Here is a 17,171-nt window from a genome sequence, read left to right on the forward strand (position 1 = left end):
ACCTGCTCCACGTCCCAAACCTCCACGTCCCAAACCTTCACGTCCCAAACCTTCACGTCCCAAACCTCCACGTCCCAAACCTCCACGTCCCAAACCTTCACGTCCCAAACCTTCACGTCCCGAACCTTCACGTCCCAAACCTCCACGTCCCAAACCTCCACGTCCCAAACCTCCACGTCCCAAACCTCCACGTCCCAAACCTTCACGTCCCGAACCTTCACGTCCCGAACCTTCACGTCCCGAACCTTCACGTCCCGAACCTTCACGTCCCAAACCTCCACGTCCCAAACCTCCACGTCCCGAACCTTCACGTCCCAAACCTCCACGTCCCAAACCTTCACGTCCCGAACCTTCACGTCCCAAACCTTCACGTCCCAAACCTTCACATCCTAAACCTTCCCGTCCTAAACCTTCATGTCCTAAACCTGCTCCACGTCCCGAACCTTCACGTCCCACACCTTCACGTCCCAAACTTTCACGTCCCAAACCTTCACGTCCCAAACCTTCACGTCCTAAACCTTCACGTCCCAAACCTTCACGTCCCAAACCTCCACGTCCTAAACCTTCACGTCCCAAACCTCCACGTCCCAAACCTCCACGTCTCAAAACTTCATGTCCTAAACCTTCACGTCCCAAACCTCCACGTCCCAAACCTCCACGTCCCAAACCTTCACGTCCCAAACCTCCACGTCCCAAACCTCCACGTCCCAAACCTTCACGTCCCAAACCTCCACGTCCCAAACCTCCACGTCCCAAACCTCCACGTCCCAAACCTTCACGTCCCGAACCTTCACGTCCCGAACCTTCACGTCCCGAACCTTCACGTCCCAAACCTCCACGTCCCAAACCTCCACGTCCCGAACCTTCACGTCCCAAACCTTCACATCCTAAACCTTCCCGTCCTAAACCTTCATGTCCTAAACCTGCTCCACGTCCCGAACCTTCACGTCCCACACCTTCACGTCCCAAACCTCCACGTCCCAAACCTTCACGTCCCAAACCTCCACGTCCCAAACCTCCACGTCCCAAACCTTCACGTCCCAAACCTCCACGTCCCAAACCTCCACGTCCCAAACCTCCACGTCCCAAACCTTCACGTCCCGAACCTTCACGTCCCGAACCTTCACGTCCCGAACCTTCACGTCCCGAACCTTCACGTCCCAAACCTCCACGTCCCAAACCTCCACGTCCCGAACCTTCACGTCCCAAACCTCCACGTCCCAAACCTTCACGTCCCGAACCTTCACGTCCCAAACCTTCATGTCCCAAACCTTCACGTCCCGAACCTTCACGTCCCAAACCTTCACGTCCCAAACCTTCACATCCTAAACCTTCCCGTCCTAAACCTTCATGTCCTAAACCTGCTCCACGTCCCGAACCTTCACGTCCCACACCTTCACGTCCCAAACTTTCACGTCCCAAACCTTCACGTCCCAAACCTTCACGTCCTAAACCTTCACGTCCCAAACCTTCACGTCCCAAACCTCCACGTCCTAAACCTTCACGTCCCAAACCTCCACGTCCCAAACCTCCACGTCTCAAAACTTCATGTCCTAAACCTTCACGTCCCAAACCTCCACGTCCCAAACCTCCACGTCCCAAACCTTCACGTCCCAAACCTCCACGTCCCAAACCTCCACGTCCCAAACCTTCACGTCCCAAACCTCCACGTCCCAAACCTCCACGTCCCGAACCTCCACGTCCCGAACCTTCACGTCCCGAACCTTCACGTCCCGAACCTTCACGTCCCGAACCTTCACGTCCCAAACCTCCACGTCCCAAACCTCCACGTCCCGAACCTTCACGTCCCAAACCTCCACGTCCCAAACCTTCACGTCCCGAACCTTCACGTCCCAAACCTTCATGTCCCAAACCTTCACGTCCCGAACCTTCACGTCCCAAACCTTCACATCCTAAACCTTCCCGTCCTAAACCTTCATGTCCTAAACCTGCTCCACGTCCCGAACCTTCACGTCCCACACCTTCACGTCCCAAACTTTCACGTCCCAAACCTTCACGTCCCAAACCTTCACGTCCCAAACCTCCACGTCCTAAACCTTCACGTCCCAAACCTCCACGTCCCAAACCTCCACGTCTCAAAACTTCATGTCCTAAACCTTCACGTCCCAAACCTCCACGTCCCAAACCTTCACGTCCTAAACCTTCACGTCCCAAACCTCCACGTCCCAAACTTCCACGTCCCAAACCTCCACGTCCCAAACCTTCACGTCCTAAACCTCCACGTCCCAAACTTCCACGTCCCAAACCTCCACGTCCCAAACCTTCGCGTCCTAAACCTTCACGTCCCAAACCTCCACGTCCCAAACCCTCACGTCTCAAACATTCACGTCCTAAACCTTCACGTCCCAAACCTCCACGTCCCAAACCTTCACGTCCTAAACCTTCACGTCCTAAACCTTCATCTGTCATTTTACACTCATTTTTACACTTTTCTCACAAACTGACACTTGATCTGTGTAAAACTGTGATTTATATTCAAAATAAAACCATCTTTTCTTTTCCTTTTCACATTTTACCTCTTTCTCGTCGGCGGAATCCCCCTCCGTCAGGGGTGCGTACAGGATCATGTACCCAGTTGCCCCGGCTGCAGTCCTCCACCGGACCATCATGGTGCTGTGGGTGATGTCGAACAGCTCCAGGTCGTTCACCATCGGCAGAGCCACTGCACGGGAAGAACAAGCAGCACAAGCGGGTGTAATCCCCGAGTCGTCCAGCAGGTGGTGATCAGCCTTTTACTTTCATTTTTAAATAAAGGTCAATAAATAAAATACATTTGAGGTTCTTCCAGGTTTGGACGCAGAGACCCTGGGGCAGAACATCAGCTTATGGCGGTCATTAAATCGGATGCCCCGCCCTGAAAGTGTGTTATAGCAGCAAACGTACATGTGGTGGCGCTGCCTCTCAGGGCGACACTGGCCGAGCTCCGGTACACGGCGAACACAGCCACCTGGTACTCCGTGAGCGAGTTCAGGAAGTCCAGGTCCACACTGTCCTGTGAGCCGGGGACCACCTGAGACGGAGACACGAGAAGGGACGTTATACAGAGAAACACAGGACAAAAGCCTGATGCACGTCCAGGATCCACCTCCAACACGTTTAATGAGAAAGAACGAAAACACGGGTTAAAACATTATTTGTAGAGCACAATTCGTACACAAGGCACTAAGACCTGAAAGATAAGAGCGAAAATCAAATTCTTTCAGTCATATGTCCTGACTCTGGCACCAGCAGGAGACAGCATGGAGAGGTTGAACAGAAGGGGTCCCAGGATTGACCCTTGGGGCACCCCACAGGGCAAGGCAGCCCTTCCTGTCTTCCAGATAGGACTTAAACCACGGAATTTAGGGCAGGGCCTTCTCCTCAGGCTGCCCCCTGCAGGTCCTACATGTCATTACCCATGAGGACTGTACCTTCTCCTCAGGCTGCTCACTGCAGGTCCTACATGTCATTACCCATGAGGACTGTACCTTCTCCTCAGGCTGCTCACTGCAGGTCCTACATGTCATTACCCATGAGGACTGTACCTTCTCCTCAGGCTGCTCACTGCAGGTCCTACATGTCATTACCCATGAGGACTGTACCTTCTCCTCAGGCTGCTCACTGCAGGTCCTACATGTCATTACCCATGAGGACTGTACCTTCTCCTCAGGCTGCTCACTGCAGGTCCTACATGTCATTACCCATGAGGACTGTACCTTCTCCTCAGGCTGCTCACTGCAGGTCCTACATGTCATTACCCATGAAGACTGTACCTTCTCCTCAGGCTGCCCTCCAGAGGCTGGGTAGAACACTACGCGATACTTCTCGACTTCTCCGGCCGCGTGGGTCCATGACACCCTGAAGCTCCTCGCTGTGATGTCGGAGGTCACAAGGTCACGGGGCGGAGACACAGCGGAAGGGGGCGGGGCCGGATCACCTCCACCTGAGACCAAACAGGTGTGTTAGGATTTGTCACTTTTGAGGCAACGGCGAGAAAGGATTTCCACCATAAACCAGGTCAAACATCTGCATTTTGACAGTTAAACATTCTTCCCTCAGTACCTTCGAGATTTACTTTAAGTCTCCTCATCTTTGGGCCGCTTGTTGAGATGCTCCACTCGCTCACGGTCTTTAAGTCTCACCTTTGAGCCGCTTGTCGAGATGCTCCACTCACTCACGGTCTTTAAGTCTCACCTTTGAGCCGCTTGTCGAGATGCTCCACTCGCTCACAGTCTTTAAGTCTCACCTTTGAGCCGCTTGTCGAGATGCTCCACTCGCTCACAGTCTTTAAGTCTCACCTTTGAGCCGCTTGTCGAGATGCTCCACTCGCTCACAGTCTTTAAGTCTCACCTTTGAGCCGCTTGTCGAGATGCTCCACTCGCTCACGGTCTTTAAGTCTCACCTTTGAGCCGCTTGTCGAGAAGCTCCACTCGCTCACAGTCTTTAAGTCTCACCTTTGAGCCGCTTGTCGAGAAGCTCCACTCGCTCACAGTCTTTAAGTCTCACCTTTGAGCCGCTTGTCGAGATGCTCCACTCGCTCACAGTCTTTAAGTCTCACCTTTGAGCCGCTTGTCGAGATGCTCCACTCACTCACGGTCTTTAAGTCTCACCTTTGAGCCGCTTGTCGAGATGCTCCACTCGCTCACAGTCTTTAAGTCTCACCTTTGAACTGCTTGTCGAGATGCTCCACTCGCTCACAGTCTTTAAGTCTCACCTTTGAGCCGCTTGTCGAGATGCTCCACTCACTCACGGTCTTTAAGTCTCACCTTTGAGCTGCTTGTCGAGATGCTCCACTCGCTCACGGTCTTTAAGTCTCACCTTTGAGCCGCTTGTCGAGATGCTCCACTCGCTCACGGTCTTTAAGTCTCACCTTTGAGCCGCTTGTCGAGATGCTCCACTCGCTCACGGTCTTTAAGTCTCACCTTTGGGCCGCTTGTCGAGATGCTCCACTCGCTCGCGGTCTTTAAGTCTCACCTTTGAGCTGCTTGTCGAGATGCTCCACTCGCTAGCGGTCTTTAAGTCTCACCTTTGAGCTGCTTGTCGAGATGCTCCACTCGGTCGCACACTGTCCTGGTCAAACCCTCCACGATGTCGCTCATGACGCTAAAGTCTGCCACGTTGTACACATGAGTGTCCAGAGGGGGCGACGCGATGCCCTTCAGCTCCGCCTCGTCCGCGTTCTTCACACCTGAGCAAAAACACAACTAAATGTTAACACTAAAATGTTTAATATTGAAGGCTTTAGGTTTTTGTTTTAACGTTTTTTTAAAGTTTGGTTGAATTTATGGTCCTTTTTTCTATTTTAGCCCTCTGCATTTGACCCATACTTTGGTGTCAAAGTCAGGGACCTTCTCCATATCAGATCCCCGTGAGGTGTACCAAGCTGGAGTCAGAGATGGGACCAGGGCCTGGGTTTGGAAGTCTCAATGAAGTCTCAAGTCCAAGTCAAGGCCAAGTCAAGGCCAAGTCAAGACCAAGTCAAGGCCAAGTCAAGGCCAAGTCAAGGCCAAGTCAAGGCCAAGTCAAGGCCAAGTCAAGACCAAGTCAAGGCCAAGTCAAGACCAAGTCAAGGCTGAGTCAAGTCCAAGTCAAGGCCAAGTCAAGGCCAAGTCAAGTCCAAGTCAAGACCAAGTCAAGGCCAAGTCAAGACCAAGTCAAGGCTGAGTCAAGTCCAAGTCAAGACCAAGTCAAGGCTGAGTCAAGACCAAGTCAAGGCTGAGTCAAGTCCAAGTCAAGGCCAAGTCAAGGCCAAGTCAAGTCCAAGTCAAGACCAAGTCAAGGCCAAGTCAAGACCAAGTCAAGGCTGAGTCAAGTCCAAGTCAAGACCAAGTCAAGGCTGAGTCAATTCCAAGTCAAGTCCAAGTCAAGTCCAAGTCAAGACCAAGTCAAGTCCAAGTCAAGGCCAAGTCAAGGCCAAGTCAAGACCAAGTCAAGGCCAAGTCAAGGCTGAGTCAAGTCCAAGTCAAGGCCAAGTCAAGGTCAAGTCCTCTTCTTTTGAGGCTGAGAATCTTTTCATGTCTTTAGTCTATCAATAATTAGTCTCAATAATGACATCATATTTTGTCCATCAAGATGTCCACAAGCAGCGTGACTCTAGCTCTAAGGTGAAAGTCTCTGCTCTTCACAGGCCTTTGATGTCCAAACAACTCATCAACATATTAATCAAAAGTGTGTTTTACCGATGGCGAAGAGCTCGATCCCGGCCTCCTTCAGGCTCTGAGCCGGCGGGATCACGTCGTCCTGGGACTTCCCGTCTGTGATCAGGATCCCGATTTTAGGGACTCCGGGTCGAGATCCGGACTCGGGTTTGAAACTGTTCTCCAGGATGAACGTCAGGGCCAGACCTGAGCAGGAACGTCCCAGAACCAGTTTACAGAGGTCAACAGTTCCCTCTGATGTGAGTCCTCTGGTTCATGTTAGCATCGCTCCTACTGTCACGGTTTTACCTTTCCGTGGACAGAATGGTAACGCTAACAACAACTAGCATACTAACGATACAACTAGCATGCTAACGGTACAATTAGCATGCTAACGTGCACTTCCTGGTCTCTGGAGGATAAAACGCTCTGTATTTTGATTCAGAACACAGCGGTCTCATGCACTGAACGTAAACTGGAAGAGTTCTTCAGTGTCAAAGGGTTCTAGGTTCACCTTTGAGCGTGAGTGCTTCTGTGTCAAAGGGTTCTAGGTTCACCTGTGAGTGCGAGTGCTTCAGTGTCAAAGGGTTCTAGGTTCACCTGTGAGTGTGAGTGCTTCAGTGTCAAAAGGTTCTAGGTTCACCTGTGAGCATGAGTTCTTCAGTGTCAAAGGGTTCTAAGTTCACCTGTGAGCGTGAGTTTTTCAGTGTCAAAGGGTTCTAGGTTCACCTGTGAGCGTGAGTTTTTTAGTGTCAAAGGGTTCTAGGTTCACCTGTGAGCGTGAGTGCTTCAGTGTCAAAGGGTTCTAGGTTCACCTGTGAGCGGGAGTTCTTCAGTGTCAAAGGGTTCTAAGTTCACCTGTGAGCGTGAGTGCTTCAGTGTCAAAGGGTTCTAGGTTCACCTGTGAGCGTGAGTGCTTCAGTGTCAAAGGGTTCTAGGTTCAACTGTGAGTGTGGGTTCTTCAGTGTCAAAGGGTCCTAGGTTCACCTGTGAGCGTGAGTTCTTCAGTGTCAAAGGGTTCTAGGTTCACCTGTGAGTTCTTCAGTGTCAAAGGGTTCTAGGTTCACCTGTGAGCGTGAGTGCTTCAGTGTCAAAGGGTTCTAGGTTCACCTGTGAACGTGAGTGCTTCAGTGTCAAAGGGTTCTAGGTTCACCTGTGAGCGTGAGTGCTTCAGTGTCAAAGGGTTCTAGGTTCACCTGTGAGCGTGTTCCCTCCTTTATACGGCAGGTTCTTCACAGCCTCAATCACGGCCGCTTTGGACGAGTGAGCGTTCAGGTGCCACTCGATACGAGGATCTCCGCTGTACTGAGCCAGACCTGGACACAACAGCAGAACACTCACTGCAGGAGGAGGAGGACACAACAGCAGAACACTCACTGCAAGAGGAGGAGGACACAACAGCAGAACACTCACTGCAGGAGGAGGAGGACACAACAGCAGAACACTCACTGCAGGAGGAGGACACAACAGCAGAACACTCACTGCAGGAGGAGGAGGACACAACAGCAGAACACTCACTGCAGGAGGAGGAGGACACAACAGCAGAACACTCACTGCAGGAGGAGGAGGACACAACAGCAGAACACTCACTGCAGGAGGAGGAGGACACAACAGCAGAACACTCACTGCAGGAGGAGGACACAACAGCAGAACACTCACTGCAGGAGGAGGAGGACACAACAGCAGAACACTCACTGCAGGAGGAGGACACAACAGCAGAACACTCACTGCAGGAGGAGGAGGACACAACAGCAGAACACTCACTGCAGGAGGAGGAGGACACAACAGCAGAACACTCACTGCAGGAGGAGGACACAACAGCAGAACACTCACTGCAGGAGGAGGAGGACACAACAGCAGAACACTCACTGCAGGAGGAGGAGGACACAACAGCAGAACACTCACTGCAGGAGGAGGAGGACACAACAGCAGAACACTCACTGCAGGAGGAGGAGGACACAACAGCAGAACACTCACTGCAGGAGGAGGACACAACAGCAGAACACTCACTGCAGGAGGAGGAGGACACAACAGCAGAACACTCACTGCAGGAGGAGGAGGACACAACAGCAGAACACTCACTGCAGGAGGAGGACACAACAGCAGAACACTCACTGCAGGAGGAGGAGGACACAACAGCAGAACACTCACTGCAGGAGGAGGACACAACAGCAGAACACTCACTGCAGGAGGAGGAGGACACAACAGCAGAACACTCACTGCAGGAGGAGGAGGACACAACAGCAGAACACTCACTGCAGGAGGAGGAGGACACAACAGCAGAACACTCACTGCAGGAGGAGGAGGACACAACAGCAGAACACTCACTGCAGGAGGAGGAGGACACAACAGCAGAACACTCACTGCAGGAGGAGGACACAACAGCAGAACACTCACTGCAGGAGGAGGAGGACACAACAGCAGAACACTCACTGCAGGAGGAGGAGGACACAACAGCAGAACACTCACTGCAGGAGGAGGAGGACACAACAGCAGAACACTCACTGCAGGAGGAGGACACAACAGCAGAACACTCACTGCAGGAGGAGGAGGACACAACAGCAGAACACTCACTGCAGGAGGAGGAGGACACAACAGCAGAACACTCACTGCAGGAGGAGGACACAACAGCAGAACACTCACTGCAGGAGGAGGAGGACACAACAGCAGAACACTCACTGCAGGAGGAGGAGGACACAACAGCAGAACACTCACTGCAGGAGGAGGAGGACACAACAGCAGAACACTCACTGCAGGAGGAGGAGGACACAACAGCAGAACACTCACTGCAGGAGGAGGACACAACAGCAGAACACTCACTGCAGGAGGAGGAGGACACAACAGCAGAACACTCACTGCAGGAGGAGGAGGACACAACAGCAGAACACTCACTGCAGGAGGAGGACACAACAGCAGAACATTCACTGCAGGAGGAGGAGGACACAACAGCAGAACACTCACTGCAGGAGGAGGACACAACAGCAGAACACTCACTGCAGGAGGAGGAGGACACAACAGCAGAACACTCACTGCAGGAGGAGGAGGACACAACAGCAGAACACTCACTGCAGGAGGAGGACACAACAGCAGAACACTCACTGCAGGAGGAGGAGGACACAACAGCAGAACACTCACTGCAGGAGGAGGAGGACACAACAGCAGAACACTCACTGCAGGAGGAGGAGGACACAACAGCAGAACACTCACTGCAGGAGGAGGAGGACACAACAGCAGAACACTCACTGCAGGAGGAGGACACAACAGCAGAACACTCACTGCAGGAGGAGGAGGACACAACAGCAGAACACTCACTGCAGGAGGAGGAGGACACAACAGCAGAACACTCACTGCAGGAGGAGGACACAACAGCAGAACATTCACTGCAGGAGGAGGAGGACACAACAGCAGAACACTCACTGCAGGAGGAGGACACAACAGCAGAACACTCACTGCAGGAGGAGGAGGACACAACAGCAGAACACTCACTGCAGGAGGAGGAGGACACAACAGCAGAACACTCACTGCAGGAGGAGGACACAACAGCAGAACACTCACTGCAGGAGGAGGAGGACACAACAGCAGAACACTCACTGCAGGAGGAGGAGGACACAACAGCAGAACACTCACTGCAGGAGGAGGAGGACACAACAGCAGAACACTCACTGCAGGAGGAGGAGGACACAACAGCAGAACACTCACTGCAGGAGGAGGAGGACACAACAGCAGAACACTCACTGCAGGAGGAGGAGGACACAACAGCAGAAAATCGAAGAAGAAGAAGAAGAAGAAGAAGAAGAAGAAGAAGAAGAAGAAGAAGAAGAAGAAGAAGAAGAAGAAGAAGAAGAAGAAGAAGAAGAAGAAGAAGAAGAAGAAGAAGAAGAAGAAGAAGAAGAAGAAGAAGAAGAAGAAGAAGAAGAAGAAGAAGAAGAAGATGTGATACTGGGCCGTGCACACGAGAGGACGTTCTGTCTGAAATATAGAACTATTTTTGTATCAAAGTGTCTCACCGATCCGGGTCCGGTCCATGTCCAGGCTGAACGCCTTCACCAGGTTTTCCAGAAAAGTCCGGACGAGTCTGAAGTTTATGCGACCGATGCTCCAAGATCCATCGACCAGGATCACGATGTCTGCGATGGCCGGAGTCTTACACATGAAGTCCTCCACATCTGAGGAGACACACAGGGACTATCATGGACCAGGAACCAGGAACCAGGATCCAGGAACCAGGATCCAGGACCAGGACTAGACCAGGACCAGGACCAGGACTAGACCAGGACCAGGACCAGGACCAGGACCAGGACTAGACCAGGACCAGGACCAGGACCAGGACCAGGACCAGGACCAGGACCAGGACCAGGACCAGGACCAGGACCAGGACTAGACCAGGACCAGGACCAGGACCAGGACCAGGACCAGGACCAGGACCAGGACTAGACCAGGACCAGGACCAGGACCAGGACCAGGACCAGGACCAGGACCAGGACCAGGACCAGGACCAGGACCAGGACCAGGACTAGACCAGGATCCAGGACCAGGACCAGGACCAGGACCAGGACCAGGACCAGGACCAGGACCAGGTGAACAAAGGTGTGTTTCACACATTGAGATTAAAATCCCGTCAAAAGTTTTAAGAACAAAATGAAATGTCCACCATTCAAAGACATGAAGAACAGAAAAAGACAAATGATAGAGCACCTGGAGCTCCGCCCCTTGGAGCTCCGCCCCCTGGAGCTCCACCCCCTGGAGCTCGCCCCCTGGAGCTCCGCCCCCTGGAGCTCGCCCCTTGGAGCTCCGCCCCCTGGAGCTCCACCCCCTGGAGCTCGCCCCCTGGAGCTCCGCCCCCTGGAGCTCCGCCCCTGCAGCTCGCCCCCTGCAGGGGGCCCCTGAGGGCCTGAGGCCAAAACAAACATGTTTCTATTGTATTTACATAGAGACTAAAGACCCTCTGACAGACACGTCTCACACACGTCCTACAGGTGAAGTCCACACGCCCTCTGCAGCAGACACGCCCTCTGCAGCAGACACGCCCTCTGCAGCGGACACGCCCTCTGCAGCAGACACGCCCTCTGCAGCAGACACGCCCTCTGCAGCAGACACGCCCTCTGCATCGGACACGCCCTCTGCAGCAGACACGCCCTCTGCAGCAGACACGCCCTCTGCAGCGGACACGCCCTCTGCAGCGGACACGCCCTCTGCATCGGACACGCCCTCTGCAGCAGACACGCCCTCTGCAGCGGACACGCCCTCTGCATCGGACACGCCCTCTGCAGCACACACGCCCTCTGCAGCAGACACGCCCTCTGCATCGGACACGCCCTCTGCAGCAGACACGCCCTCTGCAGCGGACACGCCCTCTGCATCGGACACGCCCTCTGCAGCACACACGCCCTCTGCAGCAGACACGCCCTCTGCAGCAGACACGCCCTCTGCAGCAGACACGCCCTCTGCATCGGACACGCCCTCTGCAGCAGACACGCCCTCGGCACTGACCACGCCCTCAGAGCTTTCAAGAACACGGTATTTGTGTTTGAGCCTAAATTATAAAACTTGCACAGTTGGAAATGAGGCTCCTTAAAACTGTCTGCAGTAGGCTAACGTTTATTAGCATAGCCACTAGCTTTAGCATTAGCTGCCAACGACCTGAAACAGCCTAAGTCTGGCGTGACCTCTAAGTCCACTGGTCCCTCCTGACCACAGGGGTCTTTGGGGGCGTGGCAGAAGAGGAGACAGCCCACAGTGAACATGCAGCTTCCCCCCTCCAGGTGGCAGTAGAGAGTGTCACTTCAACACACAAATAAAGGCTAGCGAGCTCGTTGCCATGGTGACCTGTAGTGACCAACGTCCATCTCCGTGTTGTGGCGCAAAACTCTACTAAAGAATTCAGACATCATTTCATTATAAATATTTGTATCTTTAACGAAGACTCGACCCTGCGAGAGGTCAACGAGAGGTCAACGAGAGGTCAACGAGAGGTCAAACATCAGCCAATGAGAGCGCGGGGGGAGGAGCCGCTCATAAGCCGCACCTGAGGCTGAATCACCTGCAGGTCAGAGGTCAGAGGTCAGCTGCCTGTGATTCCAGAGGGGGAAACGGGCCGAGCAGCTCACAGTGGCAAAGCTCGCCTCTCCACAGAGCTGACCTGTATGTGCGCCTCTCCACAGAGCTGACCTGTACGTGCGCCTCTCCACAGAGCTGACCTGTACGTGCGCCTCTCCACAGAGCTGACCTGTACGTGCGCCTCTCCACAGAGCTGACCTGTACGTGCGCCTCTCCACAGAGCTGACCTGTACGTGCGCCTCTCCACAGAGCTGACCTGTACGTGCGCCTCTCCACAGAGCTGACCTGTACGTGCGCCTCTCCACAGAGCTGACCTGTACGTGCGCCTCTCCACAGAGCTGACCTGTACGTGCGCCTCTCCACAGAGCTGACCTGTACGTGCGCCTCTCCACAGAGCTGACCTGTACGTGCGCCTCTCCACAGAGCTGACCTGTACGTGCGCCTCTCCACAGAGCTGACCTGTACGTGCGCCTCTCCACAGAGCTGACCTGTACGAGCGCCTCTCCACAGAGCTGACCTGTACGTGCGCCTCTCCACAGAGCTGACCTGTACGAGCGCCTCTCCACAGAGCTGACCTGTACGAGCGCCTCTCCACAGAGCTGACCTGTACGTGCGCCTCTCCACAGAGCTGACCTGTACGTGCGCCTCTCCACAGAGCTGACCTGTACGTGCGCCTCTCCACAGAGCTGACCTGTACGTGCGCCTCTCCACAGAGCTGACCTGTACGTGCGCCTCTCCACAGAGCTGACCTGTACGAGCGCCTCTCCACAGAGCTGACCTGTACGTGCGCCTCTCCACAGAGCTGACCTGTACGAGCGCCTCTCCACAGAGCTGACCTGTACGAGCGCCTCTCCACAGAGCTGACCTGTACGTGCGCCTCTCCACAGAGCTGACCTGTACGTGCGCCTCTCCACAGAGCTGACCTGTACGTGCGCCTCTCGATGTAAAACATATTTGATAGAAACAGATCCACCGACTGAGAATGAAGAATATAATAAAACACTATTTTCAATTATTAACGTAAACTTTGGTTTTAAGTCACACATTATTTTTGTTAAGATTATAGATTATAATTTTATTTCCTCAAAACTGTATTTTCGCTTCACAAAAGTATCATCAGCGTTCGGCCCGCTCGGCCCGCTCGGCCCGCTCGACCCGCTCGACCCGCTCGGCCCGCTCGGCCCGCTCGGCCCGCTCGGCCCGCTCGGCCCGCTTGGCCCGTTCGGACCGTTCAGCACGTTCAGACCGTTCAGACCGCTCATCCCGTTCAGACCGTTCAAACCGCTCAGCCCGTTCAGACCGTTCACAGACCGTTCAGCCCGTTCAGACCATTCATACCGTTCAGCCCGTTCAGCCCGTTCAGACCGTTCAGACCGTTCAGACCGCTCAGACCGCTCAGCCCATTCATACCGTTCAGCCCGTTCAGCCCGTTCAGACCGTTCAGGCCGTTCAGACCGTTCACAGACCGTTCAGACCGTTCAGACCGTTCAGACCGTTCAGACCGCTCATACCGCTCAGTCCGTTCAGTCCGTTCAGACCGTTCAAACTGTTCAGACTCTGGAATCCGAGCCGTGAATCATCTGAAGAATCTGGAGCGTTTCTGAACATGTTTGTGGAGGTCAAAACTCCGAGCGACGCCGCCAGAAACTGTCAAAGTAACACACGCGATAAAAGACTCTCACACGTTAAGGAACAGGCGTAAACAAACTACAGCTTTCAGTGCTGGGTCTGGAATCGATATCAATTCTGGATGTTCTGATCCTGATGAAACTGAAGCGCGCGCGAGTCTGCGGGAGTTTGGCAGTTCCTGTTTCAGTCGCTTCGCGTTACGATGTGAACTTTGAACTGCATCCCACGATTAGAGCCTAAATCTCATTGCAACGACGACAAGAGGATTAGAATAATGGTATTAATTTACGTTACTGCTCGGTCTTGCACTTGTAGCTCTGATAAAGCTCAAGGTCATTCTGAAACTCAAGGTCATTCTGAAACTCAAGGTCTTTCTGAAACTCAAGGTCTTTCTGAAACTCAAGGTTTTTCTGAAACTCATGGTCTTTCTGAAACTCAAGGTCATTCTGAAACTCAAGGTCATTCTGAAACTCAAGGTCTTTCTGAAACTCAAGGTCTTTCTGAAACTCAAGGTCTTTCTGAAACTCATGGTCTTTCTGAAACTCAAGGTCATTCTGAAACTCAAGGTCATTCTGAAACTCAAGGTCTTTCTGAAACTCAAGGTCTTTCTGAAACTCAAGGTCTTTCTGAAACTCAAGGTCATTCTGAAACTCAAGGTCATTCTGAAACTCAAGGTCATTCTGAAACTCAAGGTCTTTCTGAAACTCAAGGTCTTTCTGAAACTCAAGGTCATTCTGAAACTCAAGGTCATTCTGAAACTCAAGGTCTTTCTGAAACTCAAGGTCATTCTGAAACTCAAGGTCATTCTGAAACTCAAGGTCATTCTGAAACCCCTAGGTCCTTGTTTTCAGTCTTGACACTTGTTCAAGCGAGTGACAAGTTTAGCTTCTGCTTTTAGCGCCTTCGCCGTCCCAGCGTTCAAACCTCTCGGCCGAAACCCCGGACGCGCCGCCAAAAATGCGAGCGCCCTGACCCGGAGCGAGCGCATTCGGGGACGACGGCGAGCTCAGACCTGCCGCGGGCCCAAAGCAGCGCCGAACAAATTCAGAGGCCGCGACACGTCCAGGAATCTCTCCGGTCTAAAGTCAGTCAGGTGAGAATGCTCTGTGGTCAGAGGTCAGAGGTCAGGGGTCAGGGGTCAGGTTTAAGCCGCACGAACAAACACAAGCGATAAAACGGCCTCAAAACTCCAAATCTCCAAAAACGCAGTAACAATTACGACACATTAGTATTTGTTTTTACTGATTATTTCTGATTTCAAGTGCGATTATTGACTGTAACAAGTTTTTATCGAGTGCAATTGTCCATGATCCGTCTGAAATACTTTAGAAGTAGTTCATGGTTTCAGACGCGCTAATTAAATATAGCGAAATAAACAAACCTAAAGCTAACTCCACAGAAGCCACACATCGCGGAGAAAACACTTAAAAGATTTAGCGTTTCCCGCGACGCCCTGAACACGGTTTTCACTGTTTACGAATGTGAAAAACAGAAGTTAATTCACCCGATTTTGTCAAATCCGTTCATCAGAGTCGGTTTAGAATTTGGATCGTGTACCATGTGACTCTTCGGGCCAATCAGAGTGCAGCAAACAAGAGCGGAGGAAAATGTGTTCTTTTAGACGACTGGCCTCTTAGAAAACTATTGATGCGGCGATATCGGAAATGATTTAAGCATACGATCTCTTTTAACGATGGGCCTTTTTCCATTTGCGCAATATTGTCAAAATCAGAAGAATCCTGTAAAAATACTGTAACTCCTGCTCACAGCGTGTCCTAAAAGCTCCATAAAAAGCTTTAACTGGTTCAAAATGCAGCAGCAAGATTACTAACAGGAACTAAAAGAAGAGAGCACATTACGCCGGTGCTGGAGTCTCTTCACAGGCTCTTGTCCAGTTTAGAATCAAATTTAAACTCCTCCTCCTGATTTACAAAGCCATAAATGACATGGCCCCTCCCACCTCAAAGATGCTATAGAACGATCTCATCCAATCAGAGCTCGTCACTCTCAAAATGCTGGACTTCTGGTGGTGCCAAGAGTCTCTAAAAGCACAGCAGGAGGTAGAGCTCCGGTCCATGTTAAAGATGTTCTCAGATGTTTTACGATGTGTGAGGAGGATCTGAGCGACGACAGATTCACGACACAGACGCAGACAGAAGGCGGGGTTTTGGTCTCAGAGAGGAGCGATGACAGAACACACACTGAACACACACTGAACACACACTGAACACACACTGAACACACACTGAACACACACTGAGCACACACTGAACACACACTGAGCACACACTGAGCACACTGAACACACACTGAACACACACTGAACACACACTGAACACACACTGAGCACACTGAACACACACTGAACACACACTGAACACACACTGAACACACACTGAGCACACACTGAACACACACTGAACACACACTGAACACACACTGAACACACACTGAACACACACTGAACACACACTGAGCACACACTGAACACACACTGAGCACACTGAACACACACTGAACACACACTGAACACACACTGAACACACACTGAGCACACTGAACACACACTGAACACACACTGAACACACACTGAACACACACTGAACACACACTGAACACACACTGAGCACACTGAACACACACTGAACACACACTGAACACACACTGAACACACACTGAGCACACTGAACACACACTGAACACACACTGAACACACACTGAACACACACTGAACACACACTGAACACACACTGAACACACACTGAGCACACTGAACACACACTGAACACACACTGAACACACACTGAACACACACTGAACACACACTGAACACACACTGAACACACACTGAGCACACTGAACACACACTGAACACACACTGAACACACACTGAACACACACTGAACACACACTGAACACACACTGAGCACACTGAACACACACTGAACACACACTGAACACACACTGAACACACACTGAACACACACTGAACACACACTGAACACACACTGAACACACTGAACACACACTGAACACACTGAACACACACTGAACACACACTGAGCACACTGAACACACACTGAACACACACTGAACACACACTGAACACACACTGAACACACACTGAACACACACTGAGCACACACTGAACACACACTGAACACACACTGAACACACACTGAACACACACTGAGCACACTGAACACACACTGAACACACACTGAACACACACTGAACACACACTGAGCACACTGAACACACACTGAACACACACTGAACACACACTGAACACACACTGAACACACACTGAACACACACTGAGCACACTGAACACACACTGAACACACA

At 52.2% G+C, this 17,171-nt stretch overlaps 1 protein-coding gene across 1 annotated transcript in view; it reads right to left on the reverse strand.

Moving 5' to 3' along the window:
- Positions 1-17,171, reverse strand: part of LOC140361550 (collagen alpha-1(XIV) chain-like) — a 130,648-nt gene that overhangs the window by 89,463 nt on the left and 24,014 nt on the right. The window contains exons 5-11 of the mRNA XM_072447261.1: positions 10,145-10,303; positions 7,334-7,453; positions 6,180-6,344; positions 5,027-5,188; positions 3,774-3,943; positions 2,905-3,031; positions 2,538-2,683 (exon numbers count right to left, since the gene is read on the reverse strand). Of these exons, the coding sequence (XP_072303362.1) occupies positions 2,538-2,683; positions 2,905-3,031; positions 3,774-3,943; positions 5,027-5,188; positions 6,180-6,344; positions 7,334-7,453; positions 10,145-10,303 (1,049 nt within the window). The remainder of the gene's footprint in view (positions 1-2,537; positions 2,684-2,904; positions 3,032-3,773; positions 3,944-5,026; positions 5,189-6,179; positions 6,345-7,333; positions 7,454-10,144; positions 10,304-17,171) is intronic.

The sequence above is a fragment of the Eucyclogobius newberryi genome, unplaced genomic scaffold (genome assembly GCF_026437365.1).
Source record: "Eucyclogobius newberryi isolate DKJ021-1_F unplaced genomic scaffold, fEucNew1.0.hap1 SCAF_16, whole genome shotgun sequence".
Lineage (NCBI taxonomy): Eukaryota > Metazoa > Chordata > Actinopteri > Gobiiformes > Gobiidae > Eucyclogobius > Eucyclogobius newberryi.